At 44.9% G+C, this 15,978-nt stretch overlaps 1 protein-coding gene across 2 annotated transcripts in view; it reads left to right on the forward strand.

Moving 5' to 3' along the window:
* The window catches only part of ZFYVE26 (zinc finger, FYVE domain containing 26), a 68,787-nt gene that overhangs the window by 28,036 nt on the left and 24,773 nt on the right, over positions 1-15,978 (forward strand). For both annotated transcript variants that reach the window (XM_010846707.1, XM_010846708.1), the window contains exons 19-27: positions 536-754; positions 1,348-1,450; positions 2,294-3,039; positions 4,871-5,067; positions 9,049-9,153; positions 10,824-10,946; positions 11,334-11,510; positions 13,301-13,547; positions 14,280-14,378. In XM_010846707.1, the coding sequence (XP_010845009.1) occupies positions 536-754; positions 1,348-1,450; positions 2,294-3,039; positions 4,871-5,067; positions 9,049-9,153; positions 10,824-10,946; positions 11,334-11,510; positions 13,301-13,547; positions 14,280-14,378 (2,016 nt within the window). The remainder of the gene's footprint in view (positions 1-535; positions 755-1,347; positions 1,451-2,293; positions 3,040-4,870; positions 5,068-9,048; positions 9,154-10,823; positions 10,947-11,333; positions 11,511-13,300; positions 13,548-14,279; positions 14,379-15,978) is intronic.

Raw genomic sequence — 15,978 nt, forward strand, 5'->3', positions numbered from 1 at the left:
CCTGTCCTACTCTGCGACACCAGGAACTATACAGTCCATGGCATTCTCCAGGACAGAATACTGGAGTGGGTAGCCTTTCCCTTCTCCAGGGGATCTTCCCAACACAGCAATCAAACCCAGGTCTTCCACACTGCAGGCAGATTCTTTACCTGAGCCACCAGGGAAGCCCAAGAATACTGGAGTGGGTAGCCTATCCCTTCTCCAGCAGATCTTCCCAACCCAGAAATCGAACCTGTGTCTCCTGCATTGCAGGCAGATTCTTTACCAACTGAGCTATCAGGGAAGCCCTTGGGATTGTGTAGCTGCCTTATAAGTGTAATACCCAAGCTGTAGGATGCCCCATGCAGTATATACTTGCGTTTATATTTCTTAAACTTAGGATTTTATAGCTGCCTTGTAAGTATAATACCCATGTATAGGATGCCCCATGCAGAACTGAGCAGAGGCTCAGTTCCCGTATTGTGTTGGAAATTGACCCAAAGCCAGATGCACAGACTCAAGACTGCATGCCTTCTCCTTCCATAACTCTTCCCAGAGCCCAGGAGTACCCCACTCTCCTCCCTGGTGGAGCAGGTGGCCCAGAAAGCTCCGGAGGCCGAGGCCCACCCTGTGTATATCCAGGCTCAGCTCCTCCAGAAGAACCTGGGCAAACAGACGGCAGCAGGCGGCAAGCAGACTGACTACATGGGCACCTTCTTCAGGTACTGCAGCACCCTGGCTGCTGTTCTCCTTCGGAGCCTGAGCTCTGAGCCTGGTAAGTAGCAGGAATACAGCCAGGACCGGCCCACAAGTGTCTAGGGCAAGGAAGAAGAAGGCACACGATGAAGAGGTTCTAGGTGCAGCAGTAGATTTATGAGGTCCTCTCTTATTCACCTCTATCTCCCCGATGCCTCATACAGTAGTACAGCACACGAGAGTATTCAGTACATTTTGATGGCATTAATGACTCAAAAATACTCTCTCAGATCTTCGATCTACTGTGGATATGAGAACTGAGAAGAGGAATTGAGTCTCTGTTTAAAATGCCAGACGCTTACTCGAGTCCACAGAGCAAGTATTACCACAGAGCAAGTATTACCTGCACTTCAGTCGCATGGAAGGGAGCAGAAATTGCTATTTGTGGCTAGACCTGTTCACTGAAGTGTGTCTGGTTGGAAGTCTCTAGAACAGTGCTAAGGCGTGATAAACCTGTGGTCAGCATCATGTCAAGAATACCTTTTACCTAGAAAAATACCAATGAAAGGACTTTCCATGTAGTTTTGACACTATTTTTGTTGGTGAGTCTGGAAAATAGGGCTCTGAATGTTGCGGTCAGTGATGCAAAGATCACTTTCTTTACTTCTGCAGATCATGTGGAGGTCAAGGTAGGAAACCCCTTTGTTCTCCTGCAACAAAGCTCTTCCCAACTGGTGTCACATCTCCTGCTTGAGCGACAAGTACCCCCAGACAGGTAGGAGCCACCCCATGAGTGTAAGGCATGGGCCTTCCTAATTGTTTCATCAAGGAAACCAAGGGCTCAGTGGAGCTGTGTTTGAGTCCAGTACAGGAAGCAGAGATTTCTTCAACTTTTCCATTAATTTGCAGTTACTCTTATGCAGGCTTCATTAAAATTCAATGTGCCTTGTTTCTTCCTATCCCCATCTAAATAAAGGGGTTAAAATCAGATTAAAAATAAATAAGTAAGTAAAATAAAGAGGTGACTCTACTTAAGAGTAGGCAAAAATCCAAAACATTGATAACACAATTAGTTGGCTAGGCTGTAGGAAAACAAACATTCTCACAGATTGCCAGCAGGATATAAATTGGTACAGCCCCTGTGGGAAAGCAGTTTGTCCATGTCCACTAAAATGACGATCCGCATTTTTGACATTTTTGGCAGTCCACATTGGGAAATTTATCCCAAAGCTTTATTATACATATGAAAAATGCTGTATGTACTAAGTCATTTTATCACAACTTTGTATGGCATAGCCATCGTCCACTAATAGGAGACTAGTTAAATTCAGGTTCCTCCAGATAATGGAATGCTGTGTAGCTATAAAAAAAAAAAAGAATGAGGGGCCTCTCTGTAGATGGATATGGACAGATCTACCAGATGTGTTATTAAGTAAAAAAGCAAGGGGCAGGGCATTGGGTCTAATAGGCTGCCTTTTGAGTTAAAAAGAGGAGGGGATTAGGGGCAAACAGAGAGTCTGCATTTACCTCTGTTTGTTTAAACGTAAAGAAATTTGGAGATTGAGTGATGGTGCCCAGGTACTCAAGCCTTGCGTGCCCTCTGCTTCTTTCCCTCCAGGCTGGCAGCCCTCCTGGCCCAAGAGGGTCTGAGCCTGAGCGTGCCACAAGTCATTGTCAACTGCTGCTGCGAGCCCCTCACCCTCTGCTCCTCCAGGCAGAGCAAGCAGACATCAGCCCTTCTGACCCGCCTGGGCACCCTGGCCCAGCTGCACACCTCCCGCTGCCTGGATGACCTCCCACTTTCCACGCTGAGCTGCCTGAAGTCAACTGAGAACCCCACACTGGAGAGAAAGCCCCCTTCCTCCCCGAGGGACTCATCACCCCCAGCCCTCACCTCCTCCGCCTTGGCCTTTCTGAAGTCCCGCTCGAAGCTGCTGGCTACCGTGGCCTGTCTGGGGGCTTCCCGGGGGTCAAAGGTCACCAAGCCCAGCTTGTCTTGGAAGGAGCTTCGTGGCCGCAGGGAAGTGCCTCTGACAGCCGAGCAGGTAGCTCGGGAGTGTGAGCGTCTCCTGGAACAGTTCCCTGTGCTGGAGGCCTCCCTCCTGGCTGCCTGGGAACCCCTCCGAGGGTCCTCCGAGCAGGGGCAGAGTCTGGCCGCGAGTCTCTGTGGCCAGGCCAGTCTGTCCACCGTCCTCCTGGGCTCCCATTCTCCCACTGCCCTGGACGTGCTCACCGAGGCCTTCGAGGAAGCCCTGGTGGCTAGAGATTGGCGCCGGGCCCTTCAGCTCACTGATGTGTACGGACAAGATATGGACGACTTGAGCAGCATACAGGATGCAGTCTTGAGCTGTGCAGCGGCTTGTGGTGAGCAGAAAGCTGTGTCTCCCTCCTTCAGCTAGTGGTAATAACATTGAGCGTTCACCGAGTGGCTCATCATGTCTGATCCTCACAGGAACTCTAGAGAAAGGTGCCGCCATAGTCTGATGATACTGAGAGGCGAGCCAGGCCCAGAGTGTGGGAAACTGCCCAGGATAGTCAGTGGTGAAGCAGAGCTTAGAACCCAAGCCCATCAAGCTTTGGGACAGGCACTCATAACCAGTATTATCAACCCTGCATATCAGAATCATTGGCAAATGTAATAGACTACAAATATCTGAGCCCCATTGCCAGAGAGAAGGCAATGGCACCCCACTCCAGTACTCTTGCCTTGGAAAATCCCATGGACGGAGGAGCCTGGTAGGCTGCCGTCCATGGAGTTGTGAAGAGTAGGACACGACTGAGCGACTTCACTTTTACTTTTTACTTTCATGCATTGGAGAAGGAAATGGCAACCCACTCCAGTATTCTTGCCTGGAGAATCCCAGGGACGGGAGAGCCTAGTGGGCTGCCGTCTATGGGGCCGCACAGAGTCGGATACGACTGAAGCAGCTTAGCAGCAGCAGCAGCATTTCCAGAAGCCCATGATAAGGTTCAGGCAAGTGTTTGCTTTAAAAGAGCAATCAGGAAAGTTTTTCTGTAAAGGGCTTCGTAAGCTCTACAGGGTTGGTGGCAACCTCTCGGATCTGTCATTACTGCATGAAATCAGCCATAGACCATAAATAAGTGTGTGGCTATCTTCTAGTAAATCTTTATAAAAACAGACCCTTTCCCTGATGGTAAAGAACTCCCCCGCCAGTGTAGGAGGCACTGGTTCGATCCCTAGTCCAGGAAGATCCCACCTGCTAACAGAGCCCATGGGACCACAACTATTGAGGTGGTCAGCTGTGCTCTAGAGCCCACCACAATGAGAAGCCACAACCACACCTGTGCTCTAGAGCCCATCACAATAAGAAGCCTGCACACCGCAACTAGAAAGTTGCCCGTGCTCACTGCAACTAGAGAAAGCCTGGGCAGTGACAAAGACCCAGTGCACTCAAGAGTAAATAAATAAATGATTTTTAAAAATTATTTAAAACACACATACACAAGGGCCTGCTAGTTAATTCCTACTATAAAAGCTCCCCAGGAGACTGACGTGTACCCAGAGGTGAGAGTGGCGACCTTCAGCCCTCCACTAGGGGGAGCAAGAGCCAGGCAGGCTGTGAGTGGGTCTTAGGCTTCTCTATGCAAAGGAGAAAATCCTTCCATGAGAAGGTAGAGAAATCCATGACCAGCTCCGAGGTCTTAATGGCTTCGAGTCTGTGTTTCAGCTCTATGATGTGGGAGTGTGAGAAAGAGAGCTTCTAAGTAAAAACAACAGTAAAAAAACAAAAAACACTTAGTTTGCCTGCAATAACTTTCAAGTCATAATGTAGGAAGCAGCATGGAAATACAGGGAAAACCAAAAGTTCTGCCGACAAGTTGAGTCTGAAACGGTGCTGTGCATGCAGCTTGCCAAACCATGGAGCTCCTCATCTGTTCTTCTGTCTTCTCTCTTTTCATTCTTTCTCCCTTTTTTCCTTTCTCCTCTCTTCTCTTCTCCTTTCTCTTCAGAAACTCCCATGACTTTGATTTCATTTGCATAAACAAGAAACAAGATACAGCATCTGTCCCCATCATAGAATTGTTCCAAGTGTAAAAACTAATTCGGGTCGGATGGATCTTCAGGACCCACCCAGCTCCTGTTTGTAAAACTGAACGCAGCCCTTCTCTTAAGAAGTAACCTGGACTCTTGAGCTCCCGTGCCAGGCTTGCTGAACATCTTTTTGTCTCGTAGACAAAGAAGGTTGGCAATTCCTGTTTGCTGTGAAGGATGCATGTCTGAGAAGTCAGCTAACACTGCAGTTTGTGGACCGGTGGCCCCTGGAGTGGTGCCTGGAAATCCTGGCCTACTGCCTTTCAGACACAGCTGTCCAAGATGGGCTGGAGTGTGAGCTACGGAGAAAGCTCGCAGAGCTGCAGGTGTATCAGAAGGTATACGACCTGGCATCAAGAGAAAGGAAGTAGGCTTCTTACCCTGTTACCAGCTCCAGCCTGTTCTCATGTGATGGTGGATTTTAAGAAACAAAATCTAGGCCTGGCTATTTCTCTGTATCTAGCTTCTGTTCTTAGGTGAATATCGATAGGGTCTCTTACCTGGTTCCCATTGTATTGACTCCTATGATTTTAAATATATATGTGTCAGATGAGGATTAAAAATCATAACAAGATTAACACTGCAATGATGCTGTACAGTCTAAAAAGCATCTTTTTTATGTGTAGGCATACCTTTCTTTTTTTTGATGCACTTCGCTTTTTTGCATTTTGCAGAGACTACGTTTTGTACAAATTGAAGGTCTGTGGCAACCCTGTGTTGAGTGTCTCTTGGCACCATTTGTCCAATAGCATTTACTCTCTTCATGTCTCTGTGTCACATTTTGAGAATTCTCACCGTATTTCAAACTTTTTCATTATTATTATATTTGTTATGGTGATCTGTGATCAGTGAACTCTGATGTTGCTGTCACAAAAAGATTACACCTAGATGAAGGCTCAGATGCTAAAAAATAGCATTTCTTAGCAATAAAATATTTAATTAAGGCATGTGCATTTTTCAGACAGTGTACAATTTATTGACTACAGTATAGTGTAAACATAACTTTATTTGCACTGGGAAGCCAAACAATTCATGTGACTCACTTTATTATAACATTCATTTTGTCGTCGTCTAGAATTGAACCTGCAGTACCCCCAAGGAATACCTGTATATTTGAGCTTTGTGTACATTTTATGGATATGGTGTCTTTGTTGGTGATGGTCAAGAGTTTTTATAGAATTTAATCTCTGTCTTCTTTAAAGATTATTTTAAACTTCAGTTAAATTTCAGTGTTGCTGTTGTTCAGTCACCTAGTTGTGTCTGACTCTGTGTGACCCCATGGACTACAACACACCAGGCTCCCCTGTCTTTTAGGGAAGTTTGCTCAAATTCATGTCCATTGAGTCAGTGATGCTATCTAACCATCTCACCCTCTGCCACCCTCTTCTGTTTTTTGCCTTTAGTCTTTCACAGCATCAGGGTCTTTTCCAATGAGTTGGCTCTTCACATCAGGTGGCCAAAGTATTGGAGCTTCACCATCAGTCCTTCCAAGGAATATTCAGGGTTAATTTCCTTTAGGATTGACTGATTTGATCTCCTTGCAGTTCAAGGGACTCTGAGGAGTCTTCTCCAGTACCACAATTCAAAAACATCAATTTGTTGACACTCAGCCTTCCTTATGGTCCCAATTCTCACTTCTGTACCTGACTACTGGAAAAATCATAGCTTTGACTATATGGACCTTTGTTGGCAAAGTGATGTCTCTGCTTTTTAATACACTGTCTAGGTTTGTCATGGCTTTTCTTCCATGGAGCAAGCATCTTTTAATTTCATGGCTGCAGTCACTGTCCATAGTGATTTTAGAGACTAGGAAGATAAACTCTGTCACTGCTTCCACTTTTTTCCTTTCTGTTTGCCATGAAGTGATGGGACCGGATGCTATAATCTTCGTTTTTTGAATTTTCAGTTTTAAGTCAGCTTTTTCACTCTGCTCTTTCATCTTCATCAAGAGGCTTTTTAGTTCCTTTTCACTTTCTGTCATTTAGAGTGGTATCATCTGCATATCTGAGGTTGTTGATATTTTTCCCAGCAATCTTGATTCCAGCTTGTGATTCATCCAGCTCAGCATTTTACACGATGTACTCTGCTATACCTTGTCATACTCCTTTTCCAATTTTGAACCAGTCTATTGTTTCATGTCCAATTCTAACTGTTGCTTCTTGACCCACATACAGGTTTCTTAGGAGACAGGTAAGGTGGTCTGGTATTCCCATCTCTTTAAGAATTTTGCCTTCTTTCACTTCTTTTTCTTGGGGATGGTTTTGGCCACCATCTCCTGTACAGTGTTACAAACCTCTGTACATAGTTCTTTAGGCACTCTGTCTAAGAGATCTAATCCCTTGAATCTATTTGTCACCTCCACTGTATAATCATAAGGGATTTTATTTAGGTCATACCTGAATGACCTAGTGGTTTTCCCTACTTTCTTCAATTTAAGCCTGAATTTTGCAATAAGGAGCTCATGATCTGAGCCACAGTCAGCTCCCAGTCTTGATTTGCTAACTGTATAGAGTTTCTCCATCTTCAGCTGCCAAGAACATAATTTGATTTTGGTACTGACCGTTTGGTGATGTCCATGTGTAGAGTCATCTCTTGGGTTGTTGGGAAATGGTGTTTACTAAGACTTTGGCCACCTCATGCGAAGAGTTGACTCATTGGAAAAGACTCTGATGCTGGGAGGGATTGAGGGCAGGAGGAGAAGGGGACGACAGAGGATGAGATGGCTGGATGGCATCACTGACTCGATGGACGTGAGTCTCAGTGAACTCCGGGACTTGGTGATGGACAGGGAGGCCTGGCATGCTGCGATTCATGGGGTCGCAAAGAGTCGGACACGACTGAACAACTGATCTGATCTGATCTGAAGACCAGTGTGTTCTCTTGGCAAAGCTCTGTTAGCCTTCGCCCAGGTTCATTTTGTACTCCAAGGCCAAACTTGCCTGTTCCTCCAGGTATCTTGGCCTTCCCACTTTTGCATTCCAATCCACTATGATGAAAAGGACACCTTTTTTTGGTGTTAGCTGTAGAAGGTCTTATAGAGCCGGTCAACTTCAGCTTCTTTGGTGTTAGTGGTTGGGGCTTAGACTTGGATTACTATGATATTGAGTGGTTTGCCTTGGAAACAAACCGAGATGATTCTGTCATTTTTGAAACTGCACCCAAGTACTGCATTTTGGATTCTTTTGTTGACTATGAGGGCTACTCCATTTCTTGTAAGAAATTGTTGCCCACAGTAGTAGATATAATGGTCATCTGAATTAAATTCACCCATTCCCATCCATTTTAGTCGGCTGATTCCTAAGATGTCAGTGTTCATTCATGTCATCTCCTGCTTGATCATGTCCAATTTACCTTGCTTTAGGACCTAACATTTCAGGTTCCTGTGCAGTATTGCTGTATACAGCATTCGACTTTACTTTCATTCCCAGACACATCCACAATTGAGCGTCGTTTCCACTTTAGCCCAGCCACTTCATTCTTTCTGAATCTATTAGTAATTGCCCTCTACTCTTCCCTTGTAGCATATTGTATACCTTCTGATCTGGAGACTCATTTTCTAGTGTCATATCTTTTTGCCTTTTCATACTGTTCATGGGGTTCTCAAGGCAAAAATTTCCTCAAGGTTTGCCATTTCCTCCTTCAGTGGATCATGTTTTATGAGAACTCTTCACTATAACAATAGCCATTTTGAAAGGGATAACTGAAAGTGACAATTTCACTTTCAGTTCAACCTTTCAAGTGAAAGGTTCTTGTGATGTATGTGTTATATTCAAGATCAAGAGGCTTAGGGAGATAGATTTACGTGATACAGCTACATAACAAGTATACATATATGCTAATCTTTCCAAGTGTACTGTTTAACCAGAGTCCAGAGCCCTACCAGGGAAAGTGAAAATGGCAAGTGAAAAAGATTTTCTTTCTACTCTTCCTCAGCAATTTTCATGCTGAGCTAAAATGCTGCCTGAAGGGTGATCCCACAGAGCATTCAAGCCAGAAGAATAACCTGGATAGAGTTTTGAGATGAAGGAGCAAGGGACAAGTGACCCCAGAAGACTGAACAAGCTGCAAAGGACAGAAGCCTCTGAAAACTGTCCTACAGTTGGGGCCTCCCCACTCCAAATCTTGGCTCTCTGGTTATACTTGCCAGATCGGTTCACTCATCTCTCCAAACACTCTGTCCCATTGGTTCTCATTCCCTCTCTCTCCTGGCAAGTTTGGTACAGAGACCTGGGGATGGCCCATCCCTGGAAACTCCAAGGACTTGTTCCTGGACAGAGAAACTACAGTGTGGTTTGATAGCTTTTCTTGTCTTCCCTTAGATTCTAGGTTTGCAGTCTACCCCGGTGTGGTGTAACTGGCAGGCCCTGAGGAACTGTTGTGCTGAGGACCCATCGACTGTCATGAACCTGATTCTGGAAGCCAAGGTACCATTTTCCTGGGTACTGTTCTCCTTCCTCCTCTTTCTAGATTTGCCCCTCCTTAGCCAGTTAGGTAGACTCCTTTCCATATGTCAAGGTTCACATTTTTTTCTATAATTACTTAACACTCTTTTTTCTCTTTTTTATGCATGTGAAACTTACCAACATTCAGAGAAGTGTAAAGAATAAGGCAGTTAACGCTTTTGAACTAACACCCTTGTTTTCATACATGAAATTTCCTACACTGTCCACAGTAGGTACAAAATACATACCCAATGTGGAACTGCTGCACGAGCATCCTCACCTTTACTAAGATGTTACCACATTGTTCTGGCCCAGTTAGTCTCCCACTCACAGTCCGTATTGCTGCATCTTCTTGGCAATTTTGGCATCGTCCAGCTTTTTACTTTCTGCCAATAAGACGGTATCTCATCATTGTTTTAATTTACATTGTCATGATTACTAATGACCTCAACTACCTTTCCACGTGTTTGTTGGACATTGAATGCTGAGTAAATTTTTTCTTTACCCTTTAAGAAGCTGATCTGTATCATAGATCAAAATGTAGATGTGTTTATTCAGGTGCTGACTCATCCAGGGAACCTTTATTGACCACTGCTAGACGATGGTGAAACTAAAGGTCATTCAACTTAGCCTTTGCCTTTGCCTTTGTGCAGCTCATTATTTTGGGAAGGGGGTGGGTAGGGCGAGGGTGGGGGGCAATGTGAGACATATCCCTAGGTGATTGTGATATACCAAGTGACAGAAGCAAGCCCAGACTGTGGTGGTGGCACAGACAGGGCATCTAATGTAGCCTGAGAGACAAGGGAACATCCTGAAGAAGGTGGCCCCAGGCAGAGTTGTGGGGAGAGCCTTCCACATGCCACCATAGAACACTCAGATGTAGCTCTGAGAATTCCACCGTCTGAAACTTTAATCCAGAGTTCACAAATTGGGGGTGGGGATGCAGGGAGTAGCAAGGGTTGATATCAATGGAATCTAACACCAACGTGTTTATTTGGCCTGTGCAATAGTGGTCTGTGGAATTTTTAGCTTTTCATATTGATTTCATTGCCAGCATTGGAAAATAGGGAGATTTTTCAATTAAAAAAAATGTTTTTGTAATTTATTTTTTCTGGCCGTGCCACAAAGCATGTGAGAGATAACTTAGTTCCCTGATGAGGAATTGAACCCATGTCCCCTGCAGTGAAAGTGTAGAGTCTTAACCACTGGACCACCAAGGAAGCCCTAAAAATTTTTTTTGAAAAATTTTAACCTCTGGCAGCACGGGGCCTGCACAGTCATATGGCCACAGTCAGAGCTGAGTGGGCTCTGTCTCCTTTGACAGTCCTCTCCGTCCTGCCCACTTCCTTAGTATCTTCCCGGCACTGACACCAAGTGCTTGTGGCTGTATGTCATCTGTTTCTTTTCTATAGTCGAGCTAAGAGGAAAAGGACATCTTTAGCTGCCTACTTGCACCATTTTCAGAACTTACCTTGCCAATTGTAGTCCTTTATGATCCCACTTTAATCCCACAACGAAGTTCCCATCAACACTTCCCAAGCTGTCCTGGGGCTTTGGCAGATTCAGGACTGCTGAGAAAAACCAGGAAAGCGTTGAATGAGTGACAAGGCCTGGATTTTAAATGGGTTGAAGGAATGTGTGTTTCCTTCCAGGAGTATGAGCTGTGTGAGGAGTGGGGCTGCCTCTACCCTATTCCAAGAGAACATTTAATCAACCTACATCAGAAGCATCTCCTCCACCTTCTAGAAAGAGGAGATCATGAAAAGGCTCTGCAGGTAAGCCTCCAACTCTTCCCAGTTTTCTTTGGGGAGGGATTCAAAAGTTGGTCGAATCGGATGGCTCTGTTCCTACTGGATCCCATTCAGAGCACTCACAGTCTCACATCTGCTCCTCCATAAGCTGGTTATAGTCACCCTGCCTGTAAGTGCCAACCTTACATTAGATACCAGGTGGGCAGCTGGGTCCAAGATCCTGCTGATCTCTGGTCCTGTCAAAATCATCATTTGTGAAGCTGAGGAGTGGTGGGGGGAAGAAAATGAGTGCAGAAAAAGGGTTAATCCAAAGTGAATAAACTGAAAGGTTCTGTTCTCAAACAAAACAAGGCTGGACTAAGAGTTCTTCTACAGGCCTCACCTTTCTCCTCTACCTTCCTCCTGCAACAGCTTCTACAAAGAATTCCCGACCCCACCATGTGCCTTGAGGTCACAGAGCAGTCCCTCGACCAGCACCCTAGCTTGGCCACTTCTCACTTCTTGGCCAACTACCTCACCACCCACTTCTATGGAGAACTGACTGCTGACCGACACCGTGAAATCCAGGCACTGTACATGGGATCCAAGGTCAGGAGGGGAAGGGGCTGTTGGGAAAGCATGCTGGTCCAGCTCCCACTTCAGAACTTGCTCTTCCAGGCACCTGCCTTCCTTGACCTGTGCTATACAAAGTCTTGACCCTAATAGCCCACCATATCCCTTAGAACTTAGCGTTGCCTACTGCTCTGCCTCCAAAGTGAATTTTACAGTCCTCCTAAGTTCTCTTTATGCTTTGCCTGACATCTGCTATATCAAGGCTTCTAAAGTCTGACTATGAATTAGAATCACCTGGACTTTCTAAAAATAGCAGTAGTTGACTCACACTCTAGAGTAATTACAACTGAACTTTTTGGGACAGGACCTGCCTGCTTTCCAGAAGGATTCTGATGTGAAGACTTAAAACTGCTGCTTTAAATCCTTAAAACTACTCTGTGCTAAAGGAAAGGGGTCAATTGTCTATTGAAAGGTTGTTGTTGAATCACGCGAAAACACCAGGATTCTTGGCCCCCAGAGGAGAAGAATTCAATCTGGGGCCAGAGACGAGGCTTGATCACTCAGAGCTTTTGTGTAATAAAGTTTTATTAAAGTATAAAGGAGATAGAGAAAACTTCTGACATAGGCATCAGAAGGGGGCAGAAAGAGTACCCACTTGCTAGTGTTAACAATGAAGTTATATACTCTCCAGTGAATCCAAAGAATGTCTGGAGGTTGTAAAGACCTCATCACACCTACTCCCATAATTTACATTTTAAGATAACAGAAGGTTTAATCCAGAGACTGTCCTTAGGCAAGATACATTATTGTTATATAATCCTAAGCAATGTGGAGAAAGAAAAGTTTGTCCTTTCTTCCTCCTTGAGAATTCCAGACCCCTCTCTCCTTGGGAACCCCTAGACTCCCTATCAACCTGCCTAGGAACTGACTCTCTCACTATGCAGTGGGATAACAAGTCCTTACCCTTGATGTGTAACCTAGTAGAAGAAATTACAAGCTAATTTCAGTGGAGTAGTGTTTAGGAAAAGATAAGGCCTTCTAACTCTCTGATGATTGTGGTTGCCTGTCATACTGTCCCCTGAGTATAGAACACACCGCATGAATAGAACCAGTGCTGGTAGAGCCATGAACATGACCACCAGCCTACTTGCTAAGAGTTCAACCACGTAAAATGATCCTAAAGAAGATACACCTGTTTTTCTTTTTTGGCTGTACTGTGCCTGAGTGGAATCTTTGAAGACTGGCAATGATCAGAGCCAGTGAACATATTTCAAGCCCAATGATAACAACCCCTAGGAAGAATTTAGAGTCATCATTCACCTGTAGGACCCTGGAGATGCCAGGTTTAGTTCACCTTCTATTGCTTATTCTAGCAAAGCCTCAGAAGGACAGAACGGTGACTTTAAGGATCAGGAAGAAGTCAATCATGCCTGGTTGGTCTAGGCTGGGGGTTAGGAGACCAGCACCTGTGAGCCAAATCCAGTCCTCTGCCTGCTTTTATAAATCATGTTTTATTGAAACACAAGCATGTACGCTCATTTACCAGTTGAGTAGTTGCCACAAAGACCTTATGGCCTTTGTCTGAATATTTAAAGTCTGAAATATTTACTATCTGAACCTTTCCAGAGACAGTTCCCCTCATCTTGATTGCCACCTGGAGGATTTAGCTAGGAGTCCAGCCTTACTTCCTTTCTAAAAGACTCCCAGCCAGCTGGCCAAGAGCCCATTGGTCCCAGATACCCTTCCCACTTCCCCATGAGAATCTTGACTTTCTTCTGAAGTTCATATCCTGTTTCCTTCACGCTGGGGCTCTCCCCCACTCCCAGGTGCTGCTGACCCTGCCTGAGCAGCACCGGGCCAGCTACGCCCACCTGTCCTCCAGCCCCCTGCTCATGCTGGAGCAGCTGCTCATGAACATGAAGGTGGATTGGGCCGCTGTGGCCGTGCAGACTCTGCGCCAGCTGCTGGCCGGCCAGGAGATTGGCTTCACCACGGACGAGGTGGATGCGCTGCTTTCCAGATACGCGGGAAAAGCCCTGGATTTCCCATACCCTCTGCGGGAGAAACGCTCAGGTAACGGCCAGCGTGCTCAGGGGGAGTTCTATGTGGAGAAGGAAGTACTGTGCTCCATCCTTAGTTTCCATTTCTCCTCTTTTATGGTTTTGAGTTGATAGAGAATGAGAGGATACGCTTCAGGAGAGAGAGCTCTTTTGTATAGGAGAGATCTCAGTCTTGGAGGAAGTGGCAGGCTAACCTGAATGAAATGATGGTGGATAACCGCCATGTGCATAATAACATAAAGGTTCAGAAAACAGAACATGCTGAGAGTGGTGTCTGTCTAGCCTTGGTGCAATGGGCTCTTAAGTGCCATCATTTTTATTTGAGGACTATTCCCAGGGTCACATCAGATGTCACTAGTATGTGAGCTGACTCAGCCTCTAATAGAATGAAGAAAATTAAATAAATGAGGGCTAATGTTCCCAGCCAGCTTTTTTTTTTTTCTTACTCCCTACCCTCCAGGACTATCACTTAAATATCTTCCACTTCCCTCTGGACATCTTTAGATTTATCCTGTAAAATCCTAGTGTCTACATCATTTATCTCACATGCCTAACATAGTTTGTTTATTGAGGCATTTGAGAAGCATGCTTATGACTGTCTTAGACGCCCTTCTCTCATTCTTTGCATACCTGGTAGAATCATGGGATGACAGTGAAACCAACAGGGCTTTGAACTAAATTCCTAGCAAAACAAGTAAGGTTTGTTTATGGTAGAATGATCTGTCAACACTTTCCTTCCCTGCAGACTCTGTAATTCACCTCCAGGAGATTGTCAGTCAGGCTTCAGACCTCGAGACCTTGTCTAGGTCACCATCAGCCGAGTTCTCTTCTGCTACTGCTCCTGGTAAGAATGAGTTCTGAGAGTTACCCATTTTTCAGTTCAGTCTTGCCTTACTCTGATTTTTTTATTCTTTTGCTGCTTTTTTCATTTCCAGTCACAACATTCTTATTGGTTTTGTTGATTTGTTCCAGCTTTGTATATCCCAGAAAACTCAACATATGAACGATTCTTATTATTTGCAATAGTATATCTATGAAGATTCCACAATGAATTAGCAAATACTGAACCATTGCTCCTAGGGAAAATATGCTTGTATGTGTGTGTATGCTTGTACGTACACAGACGTATATATACGTATATATAACATTTCACATACATTATAATCTCAAATTGAAGACAGTTCATCCCAGTAGATTCTATTTTCTTTATTGTACAAAAGAGAAAAAGAGGCTCAGAGTGTTAAAGTGACTTGCCTGAAGTCACCCCATGCACGAATGCATATTGAGCATTTGGGATTCAAACCCTGTCCAGCCATCCCCAGAAGTGAGCTTCTTGCACTCCCTGCTGCACTGTCCTCTGCTGGCTCCATTCTCTGGTCTGCTCTGTATAAGGAAGCAAAACATGACCTTATTCAACCGTAGATGAGAACCTGCATAATAACAAGCCTGCAACTCCAATTATTCACCACTCTATATGTGTCTACAAAAGCAATGCAAATACCGATTTTGAAGTTAAAAGTAGATTTTAACAAGTAGGCCACTTCACAAATACGGAATCTACCAATAAGGAGGATCGACTGTTCAGTTGTCATGTTCATTCTGGCCCAGTCCTGCAGGCAGTTATTTACGCCTGTCACCCACACCGGGTGCAAGGCCTTTGAAGTCTCCTGCCATTTCTCGGTCACCCCTTCTCACCACCCTTCCACTCCAGTCTCCTGACTTTTGCCCAATGGGCTGCACTCAGAAGAGGCTCAGCGAGTGTTTGTTTTGCCAACAGTCAGGAGAACAGGCTCCTGGGGAGAGGTCAACAATCCCTCTTCTTTTGGGTGCTGCTAAGAGTCACTGTGTTCCCAGTTCTCTTTTTCTGTGACGTGCCAACATCATTCTGCTAGGTACCATACCATCCTTCTCCTTAGATACCATAGAGCAAAGTGGCATTTTGTGGCCCAACTTTGAGAAGGAGCCATGCTTCAGGATAATCAGCAGACCTGACAGAAGGGCTCAGGAATACAGGGATATGAGCAGCTGCACAAATCTGCATAAGGCAGCCTGAGCAGCTTTAGTGTACTTAATTTTTTCTTTATTTTTTATTATACAAAACTTCCAGTACACAAAAGTAGAGAGAATAGTGTAATGAAGTGTCACATACCTATTACTCAGTTGCAATATTTATCATCTGAGTCTGACCATTCTTGTTTCATCTGTACCCCTGTCCCTCTACTGGATTATTCTGAAACAGATCCTAGACATCATACCATTTTGTTCATAAAAGAAATAGTGTCTATCTTGGGAGTTCCCTGGTGGTCTAATGGTTAGGGTTCAGGGCTTTCATAGCTATGGCTTGGGTTCAATCCCTGGTCAGCCAACTGAGATCCCACAAGCTGCATGGCATGGCCCCCTGCAAAAAAACCCCAAAAACAGTATATATCTCTGAAAGGTAAGGA

The sequence above is a fragment of the Bison bison genome, unplaced genomic scaffold (genome assembly GCF_000754665.1).
Source record: "Bison bison bison isolate TAMUID 2011002044 unplaced genomic scaffold, Bison_UMD1.0 scf7180017864239, whole genome shotgun sequence".
Lineage (NCBI taxonomy): Eukaryota > Metazoa > Chordata > Mammalia > Artiodactyla > Bovidae > Bison > Bison bison.